Below are 19,910 nucleotides of genomic sequence, written 5' to 3' on the forward strand. Positions count from 1 at the left end.
GGAATATATTGTTCCTCTTTATCATTGTTCATAGATGTTTTCATGAGACATGTATTTATTTACTTGTTACTAATTTTTTGTGTCAAACTGAGCCTCGTGTTGATGAGCTCTGTTGAGTCATGGTGCACTGGTTAATTGTTGGCGATGAGCTGAAACCATTAGTGTATTTACTCCTGTTTTGTTCCAGTTGGAGGCTGCATCAAAGGACTTTGAAATTATCTATACTGGCTTATATTTGAAGGCATATCTTAGTGGTTCTGAATGGAGTTCCAACTTGATTAAAAACTTGGGAGGATGAAGTCAAAGGTTGTCTGCTTTTTAATGAAAATACTGACCTGAAAACAGTTCGGAGATTGGCTGCGTTCTCATTCATCCATTTAACGTTTTTTGTTTTAAACAAGAAATGTCTATTGGACTTTATAAGTATAAGACAAATCTGTTTTGTTGAGAAATAAATGATGTATGTTCTTGTGAAAGCCAGCTCAACCTATGGTCCAATAAAATGTGACTTCAGGATAAAATCAAGAACAAACCTGGTGAGTCTTTATGATCATCCAACTCAAATAGCAAACATTTCCAATTCATCACATCAGACGTCCTCCATGTTAGTGTGAAAGATGTACCAATCAAGCTTTTTCCTGGTCAAATACCAGTTTTAGTGATTCTTTTGACTTTTAAATCCAATTTAGTGTAAATACTTATAGACTGAAAATGAGATATTTTTGTGTATATATAGCCAAATGATTGGTGCATCTGTCAGCTTATAAAATATGTACAAAATTAATGTAGATTTTATGTACAAAATCAGATTAGTCAGACGTCACATCTCATCGTCAATATGATTAAAAAATCTTTTGTGCAGATGAAAGTATATACTGTGCAAAAGTTACAAAGCAGGATTACAGTTCATTTCATCATTTAGGATTCAGTTTATATATCGAGGTCCTGCAGGTTTCCCCAACTGGGTCCAACTTTGACTTTGGCTTTGAGCTTCACATACAGCTTCACTGCTGACTCCATCTCCCTTTTGACTATCTGTGCAACCTGGCGAGAAAATGTCAGAAAATAAAGCATCCTTCTGCTCTCCATGTCATAACCCAAACAGTGCTCCTAATACCTGTATGAGATCCTGTTCTGTGGTTTCGTAGATGAGCTCATCATGCAGCTGGAGGACAAAATAGGCTCCCCTGAGCCGAGACGTCCCAATTCTGCGGTGACCGTGAGCTGGAGGGGGAATTACAAATTGAGGTTGATGGTGTTAAAGGTCACAGTCTAAAAGTGTAAATACGAAAAGAGAATAGGAGGAATTGTGTGAAGTTTACCCGAGTGTGTGTGTTGGTGAGACAATGGGGCCGCAGGATACGTTTTTCGTAACCGTTTCTGGATGTTGATGGTAGCCAGTTTGACGATGTCGGCTGCCGAACCCTGCACCGTCGTGTTCACCGCCTGCCGCTCTGCCTGAATGAACGGCACAGGAGTCGAGAGGCAAAGAAACAGAAGTAAGCTTTTTGTGTTATTTTACCACTAAGCCTTAATTGTCAGGTTTGCTCACATGAGCTTTGACGTGTGGATTTGTGCTGGAGATCCCAGCTAAATATCTCCGGCGGCCCATCAGCGTCTGAACATAGCCGTCCTTTAAGCACTTCTTTACAGTCTGTTTAAGAAAAGTGTTGATCCCTGAAAAACGAGACAAGATGCTGGTAAGAGGGATTTGAAAATATTTGAATTTATTTTCATTCAACCAGGAAGTCTTCTGATGTGAAAAGAGGCAGGCATTTCTCAAAAGAAACTAATTATAAGCAGAATCAGTCTTGAACATGTTGTTTAACATCTAAATATCAAACTCCTCTTATAATCAGTGACCAACAGGTTTCCACTGTCATTTTGATTATTTATCTTTGTTGGTGAGCTCTTAAGTCTCCTCATCATCACCCTAATCTTTAGCTTCCTCCACAGATTATCATCTATCAGATTCCAGTGACTGGGTTGCTTCAAAGATGTTATTGTTCCATCCAGACTGAAGAAGACTGTTGGTCAAATTGGCCGAGGTCAGTCAATGGAATGTGCCAATACAGTCAACTTCAGGTATTTTTAAAACCAGAAGGTTTTTTTTTAAGGTCAAACAAGAAAAATACAATTTAACCTCAACATGTCCGAGTGGAGGTGAAACTTTCAGGTAAAAACACAACAAACTCATCATGCTGTGAGTCTGTTTCACTACTGAAGGTACTGGTGGTTTTTACATGTATGGAATAATGAGGACTACGACCAATCTTATTAAACTTCTCAATACAAAACCTATATGGGGCAGAGTTGAATCCTGCAACAACACAATATCAGGAAAACTTCAACGTACAGTAAATGTATCCTGTTTATTTCTGCTATGCTGCTCAGTAGTGTTGCAGATGTCTCCATACCTTTGTATCGTGCTTTGAAACTCTCGATGTAGCAGGCTGCGTCGTTCTCCTCTACTCCCATTTGCTCCCCAAGTGACTTTGCTCCCATTCCGTAGATGATGCCGTAGCAAATCTTTTAGCAAAGAAGAACGTACGATCATCAGAGGTCATAAAATAAATCATCACATCCCCAAATCTGCTGCTCTCCGTATCCCAACCTGTTTTGCCTGCTGTCTGAGGCTGTCCTGCACAGACTCTGGGTCAACATTTTTCCACTCAGCAGCAATGCAACGAAACACGTCAGCTCCTCCATTCAGCACCTTGGGAGCACACAGTGTGTCAGTAAGTCATTTGTTAAGTTTATTTATTATATTGTTTTGCTACACCGCTGACCTGCAGGAGGCGCTGATCCTTCGTGAGGTGAGCCAGCACTCTCAGTTCCAGTTGAGAGTAATCAGCTGCCAGAATCATTCCTCCTTCAGTTTTATACAGGAAAACATGGACAATTAGGTTTGAAACAAAGCCACTGAGAAAATGTCTACATATGTCAAAGAAATACAGCATGCTGATTTAAACCTGAGAAGGGAATAAATGCATGTCTCATGCTGACGGAGAAGGCCGGGCCTTGTCCTGCAGCTGCAGGAAAAGGAGCAGCAGAGTTTCTCCACTTTCTGTAAACACAGAAACAGATCAGTCATCTTCATTCCTTCCTGTCAATGTCAAATAAAACCCATTAAATCTGATTTAATCTGTTTTCTTAGGCAGCAGATGGAACTACCAGGAAGTTCTTGTTCATAATTGTGAACATAAAAAAATATGACAATGTTGTTTTAATTAATGGAGACAGACTCTTATCTAAAGAGAGAAAGTTTTACATGATTTAAAATTATGTGAAAGGTTAAAATAACAAAAACACAGGAAGAGGATTAAGGGGTAAAACAGGCACATTGTGCCTTTTCCCCCTAGATTACTATCTACAAAACAGAATAAATCCTGGATCCTTTAAGGCTTTTACCTTTAGCTCGGTGCTAACTAGCCGCCACAGAGACAGTTTCTCTCCCCACGTTGATCCTCTGTGATCAACACTTAACAGAGCGCCAGAATAATGCCATGCATATTAGCAATAATTCAGTCTTGTAAACCTCACTTATAAAAACACTGTATGCATACATATTTGCAAGAAAGGAAAAAAACTTTCACTTTTTATTTTCTATTTTTTAATATTTTAAATATCTTCACTGAGAGCAAAGTGAAGCTGAAGTCAATTTTCTTGCTTCATGAATAAAACCGATTCTGATTCTTAATTACTTTCATGAGCAACTGTGGCACTTGGGTCAAAAGTGGTTGTCCCAAACTGATATAGGTCTGGGCTTTGACTAGGCCATTATGCATTGATCTAAATCAATCTTTTGTAGCTCCGACTCTGCTGCATTTTAACTGATTCTCTCCCCAGATTTTCACCACAGTGCAGAGCACTTTATTCCACACTTTGCCACACATAACCTGTGGCAAAATGAAAATGAGATGTCGTGACTTTTCTTCAACAAGAGACCTTTACATAACAGCTGTATACATATACACAAGTAGGTAAAATGTGAATAAGGATGAAAACTACTGCAAATCACTGGGAATGAAAAGCCAGGAAAACCGACCAAGAGTGCACCTACCCCAGTTTGTTGGGCATCTGGAAGCCACCCTGAGAAGGAGGGCTTTCTCCGACCTCTGTAGGCATGGAAATCTCAAAATCTTTGGGGACGTTCTGGATGTTTGGCTCAGTGAAGCTCACTCTACCTGAACATAGGAATCTGGTTAAATCCATTGGTTAGAATGAATAAAAGTTGAATAAAAATGATTCATAATAACCAGGTTAAACAGTCTGGTTTCAGTGAAGCCTTGTAAACACAGACGCTCTGTGTTGCACCTGTTGCCGTGTGTGTTTGTGTGATGGGGTATATTCTGTCCATATCCAAGGTAGGATGATACTGCTTCTCCCTCTGCAGGGGAAACACCACTTTAGTCAAGGCGTTGGTGATTCTCCGCCACTCCAGAACTACAGCTGGCAAAGGGTGCAGGGGACGAAGTTTTTCTAAAACATCCTAAAAAAGGAAGTGTATATTTTAGAACTAAGACTTCTTTGCTTCAAGCAAAATCCAGTGAATTTGATTTAACGAAGTTGCCTAACATGATTCAGGCAGTCAAACAAGATATTTTATACATCTTAAGACAAACAAAATATGCAGGTTTCTAATCTATAGCCTACATACAGCTGAAACCAGACGTTTGCATGCACTGAATAAAAAGATGATTCTTTTTTCTCACTGTCTCACGTTAAATCAGACCAAACTTCTCTTGTTTTAGATCAGTTACAATCACAAAACGAATGGACTTGAATTCCAATAAACTATTGTGAGACGTTTGTGAGCAAACTCAAAACACTTGTCCCAAATCACAGTTCAAAAGCTACCAAATACTTCAGAAACTTACGTAAAACGTCTGACTTTAATAAATAGTAATAAGAAATAATATTGAGTCTGATTCAACATTGTTACAATTTGTCTCTTTAGATTAATATTTCTACATAAGACAGTTAAAACAGTAAACCCTAATTTACTTTTCAGTTTAATTTAAAAGACAAAAAGGATTACTAAACAGTTTCGTAGCTAATTGGTTTCACCTTGGTAGTGCTGAACTGCTTCCCAAGTCGTACTCTGCCGCCGCCTCTCCTGGTGTAACCCAGAGTCTTCTTATTTCTTGGTCCACTTATGTCTCCGTTTGGAGGCAGATGAAGCTCCAAAAACAACACCTATCGTGACAAGGTAAGAAAATACGTAATTAAATCCTCTGGATTTTTTTTTTTCTTTATTGATCTATTTGCATTTTACTAAGTCAGCTGGGGAAGATGAGAAGAGTTGGACCTGTGCTATGTCGTCAACACTTGTGAGGGAGAAGGTGTGTCCAGCCAGGCTGTAAGCCTCAGCTTCCAGCGCCGACAGTTTGGCCTGCATCACATGTTTTTGTCTCTCACACTCCTCCACGCTGAAGCCAACTCCGTTCAGTTCTAACAGAGCCAGACAAACCTGGGAAGGCATCTCTATCCTCCTAAACGCATCTGACAGAGTCATATAGGATTACTGAAAACCATCACTGAACACCTCATTTTCGCCACTGGCTTTATAGACGCAGCATTTCTACCCAGTGTGCCGTCTTGCTCCAGCAGACCGGAGAGATGGTTCATCACAGCATGTATGAGGACGCTCTGGGTTGCAGCCCTGACTCGAGGACAGTGGGAAAGTGCGTTCCCGAGACCATCCAGCAGGGGTAATTCTTCGGGACAATAGACAGTCACCATGTTGGGAAGAGTTCTTTCCTCACTGCCAGGATCCAGCAGCCAGCAGGCAACCTGGGATGGACAGATGCATGATTATTTACATTCCTTACAATTTCCCTCTGAGTTTGATTCCAATTTTTAAATACTAATAATAATTCCAAAAATGAAAAAAATTATAAAGTCCAGAAGAAGACTAGGACACCACAGTGGGAAAGTTATTGGTTAATAAAAAAAGGGGGACCGGAGAATGTGCTCCAATAACAGAGGGGTGACACTCTTAAGCCTCCCTAGCAAGGTCTATTCAGGAGTCCTGGAGAGGAGGGTCCGTCGGATAGTCGAACCTCAGATTCAGGAAGAGCAGAGTGGGTTTTGTCCTGGTCGTGGAACACTGGAGACAGTCCTATACCTTCAGCAGGGTCCTGGAGGATTCGTGGGAGTTCGCCCTACCAATATATTACATGTGTTTTGTGGACTTGGAGAAAGCGTTCAACCATGTCCCTCGGGAAGCCCTGTGAGGGGTTCTCTGGGAGTATGGGGTACTGGGCCCTTTGATAAAGGCTGTTAGGTCCCTGTATGACCAGTGTCAGAGTCTGGTCCGCATTGCTGGCAGTAAGTCGAGTAAGAGTAAGAGTTGGACTCTGCCAAGGTTGCCCTTTGTTACCGAATCTGTTCATTGCTTTTATGGATGGAATTTATAGACACAGCCAGGGTGTTGAGGAGATCTGTTTTGGTGGCCTTAGGATGGCATCTCTGCTTGTTGTAGATAATGTCGTCCTGTTAGGTTCATCAAGTTGCGATCTACAACTTTAGCTGGAGTGGTTAACAGCCGAGTGTGAGGGGGCCGAGATGAGGATCAGTTTAGTTTAGTTTCTATTCGTCAAATAAAAACAGTATCTCCATATTTCAAGAATCTAATGTTCTACTAATGTCAAATATAATAGACAGATATGGAAATTCTTGTCAAAATTAGTTTCAGATGCTTTCGTGCAAAATCTCTGGGGTTTGTTCCCGACAGATTTCCTCTCCTCATTTCAGTTTTCAGACACTTGCTAAATATACTATTAAAAGTTTGCAGTAGTTGTCCACTCAGAAAACCAACCCCAATCATAACATCATGAAGACCAAGAGCAAGATTGTTGTTTGGGTTTAACCAAGTATTGACACAGGCAGGCTCAATACAAATGCATGACACACTTCTGAGAGTCTCATTTGTATAAAAATGTGACATTTTTCTTTCACTTTACAATTTCTCCCTATATAGTGCATCACAACCAATCCTAATAAAAACAGTTGCTTCTAACTTTTTACTTCTCCCACCTTTGGATCCTCACAATTTCCCTCCAGGCTGATGCCACAGCTCTGTACCAGCCTCTTGTACACCTTGATGATGTTATACACGACGGCCACACGGCCCTTGAGACGAGTCAACTGTCCGCTCAGACAGACCTTCATCTGCTCCAGCCTTTCCCTTACCGGCAGAGCATCATCGAGTGGAGGAGGAGCCAGACTGGAGCTCAGACCTGATGGGGATCAGACAGCTTCAGCTATGGACACATATTTATAAAGGGGGAACTTTGCGTCAGGGTGCCTGTTTTTATCAATACCTTTTCTCTGCTCCTGCTGTAGAGAAATATAATATGCATCTCTGGCTCCCCAGCAGACAGAAAGTCCAGTCAAAGTAAGGCCTTCGGTGTCTCTTACTGGAAAACCATCAAGCTTTAGATGAGCTTCTGATGCTGTACAGGAAGAAAATGCAAAGAATAAACTTCTTAACAAAGACTATGAGAGAAGATCAAATATTTTCTTAAACCTTTTCCTCACCTCTCTTGTGTTTCCCTCCTATTTCATCCTCAGGGTGCTGCCCACACTCTCTCTTCTCGCAAGCCAAAGCAATAGAGAACCGCTCTTTTGTTTTCCACTCTTTAATGAAAGTATCAAAAAGGCGTCTGTCGCTCGCCACGTCTATGATGGAAAAGCTCCCAGAGTTGCTGCAACAGATGGAGGCCTCCTGGGACAGCTGGAGAGAGAAACCCTCGGGGCTCAAAGAGGACTCGGTGTCAGATCGAGGTCTGGGCTGGGGGGACGGTGGAGAGGCGACACTCTCTGGAGGGAGGCAGAGGTTTTTCTGCAGTCTGCTATCAAAAAACGAAACAGCTGCCTTCAAGTGACTGTTCGCAGCGTGGGATGTGGCGCGTTTTTCTTGAAGACGGTTTGAGGGAGTCGACTGTTTGAGAGGCTGAGCGACGACAGGTGTGTGGACAGAGGAGGTGGTTAGTTTCACTCTTGGTGTGACAGGGGGCGTGGCCTGCGTTGGGGGAATAAGGTCACCGGCAGAGCCTGGTCTCTCTGTGACCTGTACCGTTTGAGAAGCGTCAGGATGTTGGGATTTTTTCCTCTTTCTGTCCAGATGTGTCGCTGGACAGGGTAACTCTGAAGCATCTGCTGTGGTTGAAGCAGCGGCACCTGGCTGGTCAGACATACTAGGCCAGCGGTCAAAGATTTCCTGTAACCCAGGGCTGCAATAAAAAGCACTTTCAAGTGAATTTTGGACAAGCAGGTGTTTGACAACTAAATTTTCCCCGTTATTTTCTTTTTCTTCATTGGTTTTCTCTTCAACCTGCTGTACAGTTTTGCCCTCATCTAAACCTTTCTCAGTAAATTGTTGATCATTTTGATTGCAAGGCTGATCATTGCCTTGTTTCTCCTCGTCAGACTCATTTTGGGATTTTAAAATCAGATCTTCATCTTCGTTTGGTCGCTGCAGCTCTTGGTTTTCTTCAGTTCTCTCTGCGTGTCTCAGTAAACTCTGCCTCTCCAGAAAGTGTTCACCCACCAAGAGCGAGTCCCCCCACTCGGACAGATTGAAGAAGGACTCGCCCCACTGGACCGCCTCCTGCTCCTCCGCCTCCTGATTGGCGAGAAACTCACTGAGTCGCCTCTGCTGGGCTGATGGAGCGGGACGTAGGCTAGGAGATTCTTTTTCACCTGCTGGTTCAAATACCTGGTTTGGTTGCAGAGCATCCAGGAGAAGACTGTCGTGCATGCTGTCGAACAGGAAGCTGCTGCTTCTGTTTGGACTCTCTGCTGCAGCCTCGTTATTGTTAGAGAGCTGATCGTCGCGTGTGTTTTGGTCTTTGTCTTGGTCGTTTCTTCTTCCAGCTGGACTGGGAGATATCTGAAAGACACCAATGTCATAGATTTAATGATGCTCAAAATGCTTCCAGGCATTTATATCACACAGAGCCTTGCAAAAGTATTCACACCGCTTCATATTTTCCACATTGTTTCATTACTGTCCACAAACTTTAATGTATTTCTTGGGGTTAAATTATATTTTAATTGGTTTTGTAAAAACATACATTTGTAAATAATTGAATTAGATGGGGGGTATCATCTCGCATCATATTGATCACAGATTTGTGATTTGAATCAAACTCGTATAATGACAGATTTTGTGATTTCAAAAAACATTACATTCTCATCCAAACAAACCAAAATGATATTGTATCATAATAGAGCTGCTGATTTAGACTTCTAGTACATAATAAAACATTTTAAAAAAGGTTTAAGTGGTGTGAATACTTCTGGAGGTCACTGGAAATGATGCCATTACTTACTTTGTGGTTTGTGTTAAGGATGAGCTCCAGTTGGCTTTCTGTCACAGAAATATTGAATCTGGGAGACACTGTCTGAAGGCCTTCAGCTTCATTTCTTCTGTCATGTTCAGCTCCCTCTACTGAATCCTCCTCTTGTACCCTCAGCGGTTCTACTCTCTCATCTGTTTCTGCAGCTATGCCACTGAACTCATGCTGAGCTATAATTCTTTCTGTCTGAGTGTCCAAGTCAAAGCTTTTGCTGAAACTTTCTTCTTCCACACCATCCTGCCCCACTTCATCAGTCCTACTGCCTGCGTACAGCTCAGGAGATGAAAACGTATCTACCCCTCTGGCTTCGGTTCTTCTTCGTTTGGCCTCGGGAGTGAACAGGGGAGCAGAGGTAGGAGAAGATGTTGGCAAATCTGCATGCGTAGGTGTAGAACTATCATCTGACTTTTCTTGAGAGGTTACAGGCGTTCTGTTTTGGGCTTTTGAGTGTAATCTGTCAGCAGGCTGCAACTGATCCTGCAGAGCCCGATCAGTTTGTATTGACTGGAGGATTTTGCTTAATGCGATCGAGTGTTTTAGTCTCCCTGGCTGCAAAGGGGATGAAGAAAAGTCTGCTTTTGCTGTGCTTTGTTGTGGCTCTAAGCGAGAAATCAGGGGTCTGAACCGTGGGGCCGGGGTTGGAGAGGACAGGGGCTGAGCCTGAGGGGGCAGCTGAGGGAGAGGGCTGGGAATAATGTCAGCAAGCTCTTGTGTTAGGCTCCTTTCAGGAGCAGGGGTATTTAAATGGGGAAGATTTGCTTCTCCAATTTGTTTGTTTCCTTTATTCATCTCTTCCTCTTGTATTTTGTTTTTTTCCAACATTTCCCCTTTGTTTTCCTGTTTTTTCTCTGCATGTTCAGCATCATTTTGGCCTGATGTCTTTGGTTTTGCTTTTATTCTTTCATCAGATCTTTCTACTAGAACTTCACATAATTCAGATTTCATCACATCTTGCTTCACTGTTTTTCCTTCTAACACGTCTTTCCCATCAGTAATCCTTTTGTCGATTTCTGCATCTCTCCTAACCTCCTCTCCATGATTCTCACTGACTTTCCTCTTATCCCTGCGCTTTCTCGCTTGATGCTCTTTAGTCCTATCTGTTGGTGATTGGTGTGGGCTGACGTAAGAGGCAGACGAAGCATCTGAATCCCCACTGGTGTAATCGTCAGAGCTACTTTCAGAGGAGGACTGTGGAGGAAGTATTGATGGATCCCAGTGAACTCCAAGCTGAGCCAGGTCCTCTTGAAGGAGGAGCCTCGCTTCCGAGACGATCTCAGCAGCTGCTTCCTGTTCTGTCAGAGCCCGTCCACCGGTGACCCACACACAGCGCAGGTTCCGCCTCTCCGCCGCCTCCATCTCGCTCTCATCCACCGCTCGTTTAGAACTGACAAATTAAAGCTTACTATTAATGATTGTTAGATTAAACATAAATTTTTTTTTATTATTATTATGTGCTTAGATTTACAGTACAGACCAAAAGTTTGGACACAACTGTGTCCAAACTTTTGGTCTGTACTGTACTTTATGACTCTGGGATTAATAATGTTTTCTGAATCTTTGATTGTGCTTGTTGATGAAGCTGTAATTAATTTCAGGTATTGCGATGGATCAAGCAAAACTGGTCCGTTCTCAGAAAAGAAATTCTAATTCACAGATGGACAATGTGAACTTTGTGTATACAATGTGAACCAATTAAATCTCAACATTTTGCGTTGAGATTTAATGGGTTTCTTAACAGAATTACATTTGTTCTTCTTGGAAAAATACCAGCATTCTAAAAATTGTATAGAAAATACATAATCCAGTCTACCTCTTGAATGGGATGGCGTTCCTTAACGCTTTCTCCACGTCAGGAACTGTGGCCCGTGCTACTTCAGCTACAGTGCAGAGCCCCTGGGCGTAGAGCGCTCTGGCTCGCGTTGCGTTCAGAAGGGAAATCCGAACCAGATCGACGAGCTCTCTCTGGACCCCAAAGCTCAGCCTGGTCTGGTACTGAGACAACAGCAGCTCCATGTTATGCCAGCCCAGACGCTTGCAGAACACGGTCACCATTCCTGAAAGACGACAGCGGGTCTGAGAGTTTCACACCGAGATAAATGTGAAGAATCCTGACAGTGAAATTATTCAGCTTTTCAGTGTTCAGGCAGTTTTGACATAGCAAGAAACCACAAACAGTCATAGTCAATACATTAGAATAGTCCAGAGTCAGATTATGAAATACCTTTTGAAAATAGTCTTTATTATGAAACAGTGGGTTTTTTTTACTGTTCTAATTATTCTAATCTTCAGTATCATAGTTTTCATTAACTGTAAGCAGAAAATCATCATAACTACCATGAATTCACACAATGAACTGGTGGGTTTGCTTCTCATCAAGGGAGTGGGTTTATTCCCAAACCTGCCCAACAGTACTACAGTAAACAACAAATCACTCTACAATGATGATCTATACTTGTTTATGTTTTCATTATGTAAAGGGCTCTGAATTGTCTTGTTGCTGAAATGTGCTGAAATGTCGCCTTGGTTTATTAAGCACTGCAAATATTCCATCTTTGTAATGCTGGGCCTATAAGTAGGGATCTCCTCAGCCCATTAGGTTAGGAAACTGCGGGCAGTTCTCATAAATCAGAAGTAAAAGCAGAAACCAACAACCTTTGAGCAACTTAAAGCAGAAATTCAACAAGATTGAAGCTGCAGTCAAAAAACCTGTCAAAGAAAACATCTCTATAAGAACATTGAACATTTAGATATACTGTTTCACGTGCACCTCATGTATCTGCAAATGAAAGTCATTAAAAGATCACACAACAACATTTAAGTCACTTCCCAGACATTTGGCTGTAGCTGCAGGTAGCACATGTGGAAAAGTGTTTCTGATCCGTGTTGCTGCTCTCTTAACTAAACCCTTGTGTAGAGTTTAAAGTGATATATTTACATAGTGATCGTGAGGTTTACAAAAGGCACATGACAACACTGAAGTATGTACCTGCATATGTGGAAGCAGATTGCTGGAGAGACTGCAGCTGTCCTCGATTGCAGTTGTACTTAGAAGCAACAGTTCCCAGAGGAACTTCGCTGACCAGATCCTGGAGGACAAGGGTTGTGAAAAACCTGAGAAAAGAGCTGAAAGTTAGGTTCAGTAGAATTTTTATAGGTTATGACCCATTAACCTTGCTGCAGTTTATTTTATCATAAATATTCTTACATTTACTTATCTTCTCTGCAAAATCAGCTTTTAAATAGGTGTTTTACCGCTTGTGAATGGCCATCTGTCTGAGCTGCTTTTCAGTCTTGGCAACAAGTTTGCCACTGACAGATCGTGCAAGAAAGCCTTCCTGGACACCAACCAGCTCCGCCACTCTCTTCATCGAGGAAGGCATCTGCTCCCACAGGCAGAAAAACTGATACCAATCTATTGTAGTCCACTCCGCATACAGTGGTGTAATCTGAAAATTTAGAAACGGGACTTTTATGACTTTACAAAGAACTGCTTTTTGTTGCCTTACAAGAAATATAAATCTAAAATTTTACCACAATTAGCAGAATGTGATTTATTCGCTGCTAGGTTATTTCATGCATACCAGATACAGAATGTGCAAATCATTTTCGAGTACGAATCCCTTCATTGCCCGTTGGAGGTCTGCAAATATTCCCAAAGCCTCTGGAGGAGAGAGGGATGAAGAAAGAGTGGCAGCCCCCAGTTGGGTTGGACAATACTGCTCATCTGGAGGTGAAGAAACAGAACCATGAAAATAATTAGAAAACATAAGAAAACTCAAAACAATAAGGCTCAAGCTGTGATGATAAAATATGTGAATATATTTCATACTTTCAACTCAAATTTGAGTTTTTTTAGAGTAAATTAAAGATTACTGGAAGTTTTCTAAACATTTTGTGATAAATCTAAAGAATAAATCAAAATTTAATAAGAATAGTAAACCTTGGCATTACCTTGCCCATCCTGTTGAATACTAATAAATTCATTTCCCATCAGCCATTCAACACAAGCCTCAATAGCTCCTTTGCTGGTCTGCTCATTAGATTCGGTCTTGTTGTCACTTTTCATGCTGGCAGCTAAAAGGGAGCATGAGGCGTACAACCTCACATCCTGTGGAGAGCTGGCCACACCTCCAACAATAATCTGAAAGAAGGTGCTTTCATAAAATTAAGCAAAGAAATTTAAATGTTTTTGTTTTTTTTACACATTACAAGCATATGTTTTAGTGTATGTTTTTAATTATGTAATAGATGATTACAAAGCAGAGTATAATTGTGAAGTGTTAATAAACACCACATTTTTATTACTAAAAATCTGAAAGTTAAGGTGTGTAGAAAGGCTTGAAACTGAGGTGGAGGTTCAACAACACTAAACATACAACCAGAACTATCATTTTAGATCAAAGAATATTCATTTGTGAGAGTGGTCTAGTCAAAGTCCAGACTTAAATCTAACTGAACCTACAGTCAAGAATGGATGTTCTGTAGCCAATTTGGCTCATCTTAAGCAATTTTGTTAAAATAATGGGACAAAATTTCCCACAGGGCAGAGCTGGTCGAGACTTATCTTTCTCACTGCTTCCCTTTCCTTTCACTTTACAAAATCCATAACTTTGTATTGATATGTTAGATCAAAATTCAAATTAAATGCACTGAACAAAAATAAGAGAAATGCAATGTAAGATAAATTAATTTCACAAGTTTGTTGTGTTATTACACAAAAGGGAGAAAATGCTTGAGTCATCCATTGTTTTCTTTATTAATATTAATCCTACCTCCAGGATCGCTCTCAGCATGCTGGTGGTTACACCCTCGCCTTCTTGTCTCACCAGGCAGCTGCTGATTGGCTGAAGAACTCCCCTGAGGAGACTAATACCCTTTTGACGCTCGTTCTGCTTACACACAAGCACACTTTCACCTAGAGGAAAAGAATAGAAACATTACTATAAAAGATACTTCAAATCTCCACAGTATCAAATTACTAGGCACAGTGAACTTCTCCCTGTTGCCATACCTTTGGTGTCCACTCCTTTTCTCCCTGCTCGTCCGGCCATCTGATTGTATGTGAGCGGGTCCAGCAAGCGTCCGTTAAAAGTTGGAGTTCGAATGATGACCCTGCGAGCCGGAAGATTGACTCCTGATGAAAGGGTGGAGGTGGCAGCCAGAACTCTGATCAATCCCTGACGAAAAGCTCCCTCCAGCACATCCCGCTCATCAAATGTCAACCCTGCAGAGTGAAGCTTTCTTAATCACAAACTAGACAGGCTACATTTCAGCGTCGATGAAGGACTGAGTGTTCACCGGCGTGGTGGAAGGCCACCCCCCATGGGACAGTGCACTGCAGGATGGGATCAAGACCAGCTGGAGTTCGCCTCAGCTGAGCTATAACATCATCTAAGCCCTCTGTATCTAGACACACAGGCTGAGGCACAGCTTCTCCCTGAAGATCTGGAAGAAATAAAACGCCACCCAGAAATATTGACACTTGTCATTTAAGTAGAATACCAAACTCAAATAAAAAAAATAAAAAAACAGGTTAAACATCCACACTATAACTTAAACACTCCTTCGTCATCTAAGCTTGTTTTATCTAAAAAAAATCAAACACACAGTAACCGATAATATAGAGTGATAGTTATTGTATTTTTAAATACCTGCATGTCTGAGGTTAAAGAATGCTCTGGCGATGGTATCAGCCAGCTTTTCACACCAGTTCTTCGAGGGACAGAACAGCAGCACAGAGTGGCCTTCGTTCACAGTTTCATAACACAAGCTCACAATATGCTCGTCGTCACCCTTTAACAGAGTCATACGTACACAAGCATGTAATGGCTAGTCAAAAACAACCAAATAATGCTATTACTAAAACAACTGGGATGTATCATGACATATAGATCATTTGAATTTTGATTTGACTGGAAACTGTAAAGAAAGCCTTACTCTTAATATATCTAGTATATCTAGCATATCATCAGTTAATTTGAAATTTGGTCGTAAAATTCAATGTGAATAAAACTGTTTTTTAACATTTTTTGTAACTATAATAGTTAAAGAATTAAATGCCTGCAGAAGAGTCATATTATATGATAATTGTGATTGGTTACAAAGATGTAATGTTACTAGGTGCAAAAGTTGCTAACGTCATTCAGTAGAGGTTAGCTTTGCATCAAGGAAGAGGGTCAAAGGAACATCGCTCTGAAAAAGGCTGAATGAAAAATAACTCACAACATTCTATTGTGTCGTCCATCCCACCCAGGTTACCTTAATATTAAGAGCAGGGGCAAACTGTCGAACCACAGAAAGGCTCTTGTCGTATATGTTGCATCCCACTTTGAGATGTTCCTGCAGGGGTACAGGCCTGTAATCTGTTTGGTATAAATCTGCACTCAACCAGCTGGCCAGCAGAGAGAGATTTGGTAAAGTGGCACTCATACCGATGATCTGCACCCCCTCTGAAAGAGACCTGTAGGACTGGTTAGCATTAAAGTTTTATAAAGAAATGCCAAAAAGATAAAGTGGGAGACACAGACCCTGATGTGTTCTGCTTCTGTGCGATGTAGCGGATTTTGGTTAAGAGCAGTTCCAGTAGGTATCCCCTTCCGGAATCTCCAACCATATGCAACTCGTCAACCACCACCATGCCTTGCAAAATAAAAATCATTCAATATGTCATTTTTATGATGCAGTGATGATAAATACATACAATAAAACCTGCAAAAAGAAAACTTTGTACTTTATTTCAGCATGTAACTGTTTTTATTAAATATATGAGTTCTTATGTCTTTATACACTGTAAAGCAGAAAAAATGTGCTTAATTCAGCATGTGAAAGTAATCTAAGTAAGAAAGGTCAAACGCTGCAGTTTCCTTGACTTTTAACAATTCGAAATGATCTGGAACAGGTATATTACCTAGTAGACCCATGTTATTTTCTTCAATCAGTCTGTTAATTAAAGAATTGGCTTTTTCTATGGTGCAAACAGCCACATCCAACTTGGTGAACCCTCCTGCAGCCGAAGTACTCCCCATGTAGCCCTCCACACGAATCCCAGCCTCTTCAAACACGCTCTGCAGAGTAACAGAAACAGAAACAGAGTTAGCTCTGAAAACATACTGAATATAAAAATAATATGCACAAATTTTCCCCCTCTCCATCACCTGAAGGTAGTGCATCTTTTCTTTGGCCACAGACACAAATGGCAAAATGAAAAGCGCTTTTCTTTTGGTCTCCAGCACGCGCTTCAGGATCAGCAGCTCCGAAACCAGAGTTTTGCCAGCACTAGTGGGGGCTTAAATTAAAAACACATTGTGAGATAAAATGAGAAAAGTGCCCTGTTCTGGGAGTTATACTGCAGATAAATATTGCTGCCCTCACCAGAGTACACAAGGTTCCCTCCATGCAAAACCTGTCCAACAGTGAGGCACTGAGCCTGCCATTCAAACATCTGAGTGACTCCGTGTTTCTGGTAGCGCTCCAGAACAGGCTTTGGTAAGCCCCAGCTGGATAACAGCAGCTTTTCAGCCTGCTGCTCAGGAGCACACAAGGCCACGCCTGTGGCGGAGATCAAAATTGTCACGGCATGATAGAAATTTCAACGAGGTTTTAAGGATTTTATCTGTAAAGTGGTCCTCTTCTCTAAAAGCTCCTGATTTACAGAGTTCTCCGGTTTTTTGGTTCATTTAAATAAAGTTTCAGAGGTAATTTGGTCTGTCTGTCAACAGAATCTGCTTTAAGACTGTCTTAATTTGTCTTTTTGGTCAACATAAAGTGCCTTGAATTCATATACTTTAAACTTTTTCACATATTGTCATAGTACAACTACAGTAAATTTAAAGTATTTATTGTGATACCAAAAGAAGTGATAAAAAAAAGCATTTGACAATTGACATTTGATCATTTTTGTCAATAGATTGGCAGTGATAGAACATCACTGTCGTCAAAGAAACTTTGCAGTTGTTAACTAGGCTACTTCATGACACAAAATTCCTTACATAGTTCAATTTTATTACTACGTAGCACATATTAACTGCAATTATTAATATTTTTAAAGATATTCATAATTACTACTGCTCTCATAGAAACAGTGGGGAGAAATTAAAATAACAAACTAACAAACTGAACAATACTTTCAGTCTTGGGCTCAACTGGAATTAAGTTGACTGGGCCACTCTTACACACATATATGCTTTAACCGAGTATCTCAGGCTGTATGCTTATGGTTGTTATTCTAAAAGAAAGTGAATCCAATCCATTTTCATGCAGCCTCTAATAGGTTTTCTTATATTATTCTCCTGTATTTTTGCTCCAACTGTCTTCACATCTGATCTGGTCAGCTTCTCATTCTCTGCCTGACAAAAATATACGTAAATGAAGTGTGCAGATGTAATGTGACATAATGTGAAAAAATTTAAGTGAATACTTTTTCAAGGCACTGTGTTATAGCAAAGTGTCTCTCATTAATTTTCTTCATCTTAATGATTAATATAGCCTTGCTCAATGTAAAAAAAAAAAAGGTCAAAACAAATGAATGAGCACAAGAATTAATTCAACACTGCACCTGGTGGAGGAAGTGTGTCGCTGAGCATGCTGAGCTCCAGGCCGCTGGGCACTGCGAGTACAGATGCAGACTGATTCTGTAACGACTGCTGAAGTTTGGCCCTTTGCCTGGCTGCTGCGAGGCGGGTAGGACTGAATAAAATATATTTTGTAGATACATCCAGAGATGGATTGATGTTCTCACTCGAGTTAGCTTTCTGATCACTGGGAGGAGAGTTTCGTCTTCTGAGTTTCTGCCTATATTTAAACAAAGAGAGCAGGAAATGTCAGTGAGACGTCTAAAATAAACGTAAAGCAGAATGGTATACCTCAGCTAAGACTTACTTGCTGGAGCCGTCTGCTTTTCGACTGTTACTTGTTTCTATACAAGGCAGAGTGCAGACAGAGGCAGAGAGATGATTTGAATGGCTATTCTGCTGGTCTCTCTGAGGATGGTCTACTTCACCAGAGTCCTCACTGAAAAGAAGCTTCTGAGCCAAGTCTTTGCAGTCAGCGCTCCATCCTGGTTTGTTAGAATCCCCTCTAGATCTACAGCCTCTCTGCAGAGGATCAACCCCCCCATTTGTGTAAGGAATAGTTTCCCGGTCCTTCATCATTCCAGAGTTTCTCTCCATTTTGCTGAGTGCATTCGGTGTAGTGGGTCGTGGAGGAGGAAAAGGATCTGAAATGTGTTTTTCCTTAACATCCCTTTTAACTTCACTCTTAGAAAGATCAACAGCATCCATAACCTGTAGCATTTCTTCATCAAGAGCTAAAGTGGAATCGCCCAATGGAAGAGGAACTGCTCCACCCTGACAAAAAGAAATATTATGTCTTCCTCATCTGGTTTACCATAAACACATAAAGCAGGGGTGTCAAACTCCAGTCCTCGAGGGCCGCTGTCCTGCAACTTTTAGATGTGCCTCTGCTGCACCACACCTGAATGGAATAATTAGGTCATTAGCAAGGCTGGGAGAACTGATCTACACAAGGAGGAGGCAATTAAGTCATTTCATTCCAGTGTTTTGTACCTGTGGCACATCTAAAAACTGCAGGACACCGGCCCTTGAGGACTGGAGTTTGACACCCCTGACATAAAGGAATGGGAGAGAAAATAAGGCCATGTCACTTACCATGAGGCTACATTTATTCATGCTTATAGGTCTATTTGTTTTCCCTGATGTTGTCTGCAGCAGCATTACTCCGTCCAGTGGCTCATTGTTGCCTAGGATTCTGTGTTCACAATAAGTTCATCTTAACAGACATAATCAGATATCAAACTATTGGCTGTTTTCAGGCATCAATCACAGTCAGGACTCAAGATTTCAGCGATCTGCACGTACCTCGTCTTCTTCTTGATCTGGTGCTGTCCCAGGTAACTTTTCTTTTTCAGAGAACCAGAGGTCATTCTGAAGTTTATCTAACTTCAGAATAACTGACCTGACAAGAAGCTCTGCAGCTCTTTACACTGAATTATAAACTGTAACTCATGTTGTTGAAAGAGACAACAACAAGTCTCGCTTGTTTTGGTTGCTAAGTATAAACGCTCCGCTAGGCAGAGCTAAACAAACATTAAATCAAAAATACCGCCGGAGTCCCACCCCTGTGCTCTACTAAAACTGTCCGACTGAATCCTGGCTGCTCTTTGCAAAGGTTCCGTATACAGTCCTGTTTTTTATGGATATTAACAATAACGCATATGTGTTAATATAATAAATACGGATAATATAGGTACCAAGTGTTACAAACTCAACCGCAGTATTAAAAGAAATTAATACTTTACAATTGATATGTTATATTTTATTATATTAAATTGTATCATATCATATCATATCATATCATGCTAATGAAGGGTAGGACCAAAGAGCAGAGAGAGAAGGAGGACGTTTTAATCATCCACTATCTCCAAGCCTGGCTTTCTAAACTTATAGGCAGTCAGAGCAGCAAAAGCAAATGAGGTGGATTAGCAGTACTTGCTAATAACTGATGGTGTTACCTAGGACATGTTAC

At 41.0% G+C, this 19,910-nt stretch overlaps 1 protein-coding gene across 1 annotated transcript; it reads right to left on the reverse strand.

The window, feature by feature from the left end:
- Nucleotides 1-516: 516 nt before the first annotated feature.
- Nucleotides 517-19,487, reverse strand: polq (DNA polymerase theta). The gene is made up of 35 exons (XM_023333249.1): nt 19,244-19,487; nt 19,034-19,133; nt 18,246-18,712; nt 17,923-18,158; nt 16,740-16,916; nt 16,523-16,653; nt 16,276-16,432; nt 15,896-16,007; nt 15,627-15,828; nt 15,020-15,161; nt 14,667-14,813; nt 14,380-14,592; nt 14,141-14,283; nt 13,320-13,509; nt 12,950-13,092; nt 12,621-12,814; nt 12,355-12,479; nt 11,179-11,422; nt 9,342-10,752; nt 7,546-8,899; nt 7,329-7,460; nt 7,042-7,244; nt 5,589-5,796; nt 5,312-5,505; nt 5,071-5,199; nt 4,318-4,492; nt 4,064-4,187; nt 2,973-3,067; nt 2,790-2,872; nt 2,615-2,716; nt 2,418-2,529; nt 1,553-1,677; nt 1,323-1,458; nt 1,118-1,224; nt 517-1,044 (listed from the first exon to the last, which is right to left on the reverse strand). The coding sequence occupies exons 1-35, from the start codon at nt 19,306-19,308 to the stop codon at nt 931-933; spliced, it is 7,992 nt and encodes a 2,663-aa protein (XP_023189017.1). The 5' UTR covers nt 19,309-19,487; the 3' UTR covers nt 517-930.
- Between the last annotated feature and the right edge of the window lie 423 nt (nt 19,488-19,910).

Source organism: Xiphophorus maculatus, chromosome 5, assembly GCF_002775205.1.
Source record: "Xiphophorus maculatus strain JP 163 A chromosome 5, X_maculatus-5.0-male, whole genome shotgun sequence".
NCBI lineage: Eukaryota > Metazoa > Chordata > Actinopteri > Cyprinodontiformes > Poeciliidae > Xiphophorus > Xiphophorus maculatus.

Excerpts from the sequence above, each read along its gene's own strand:
- polq (XM_023333249.1), bottom strand. The coding sequence starts at position 19,308 with ATGACCTCTGGTTCTCTGAAAAAGAAAAGTTACCTGGGACAGCACCAG. Across the intron at positions 16,917-17,922 it reads CGACACACTTCCTCCACCAG|GCGTGGCCTTGTGTGCTCCT; the intron begins GTGCAGTGTTGA and ends TCTCCGCCACAG. Across the intron at positions 12,480-12,620 it reads CAGATGGCCATTCACAAGCG|GTTTTTCACAACCCTTGTCC; the intron begins GTAAAACACCTA and ends CTCTTTTCTCAG.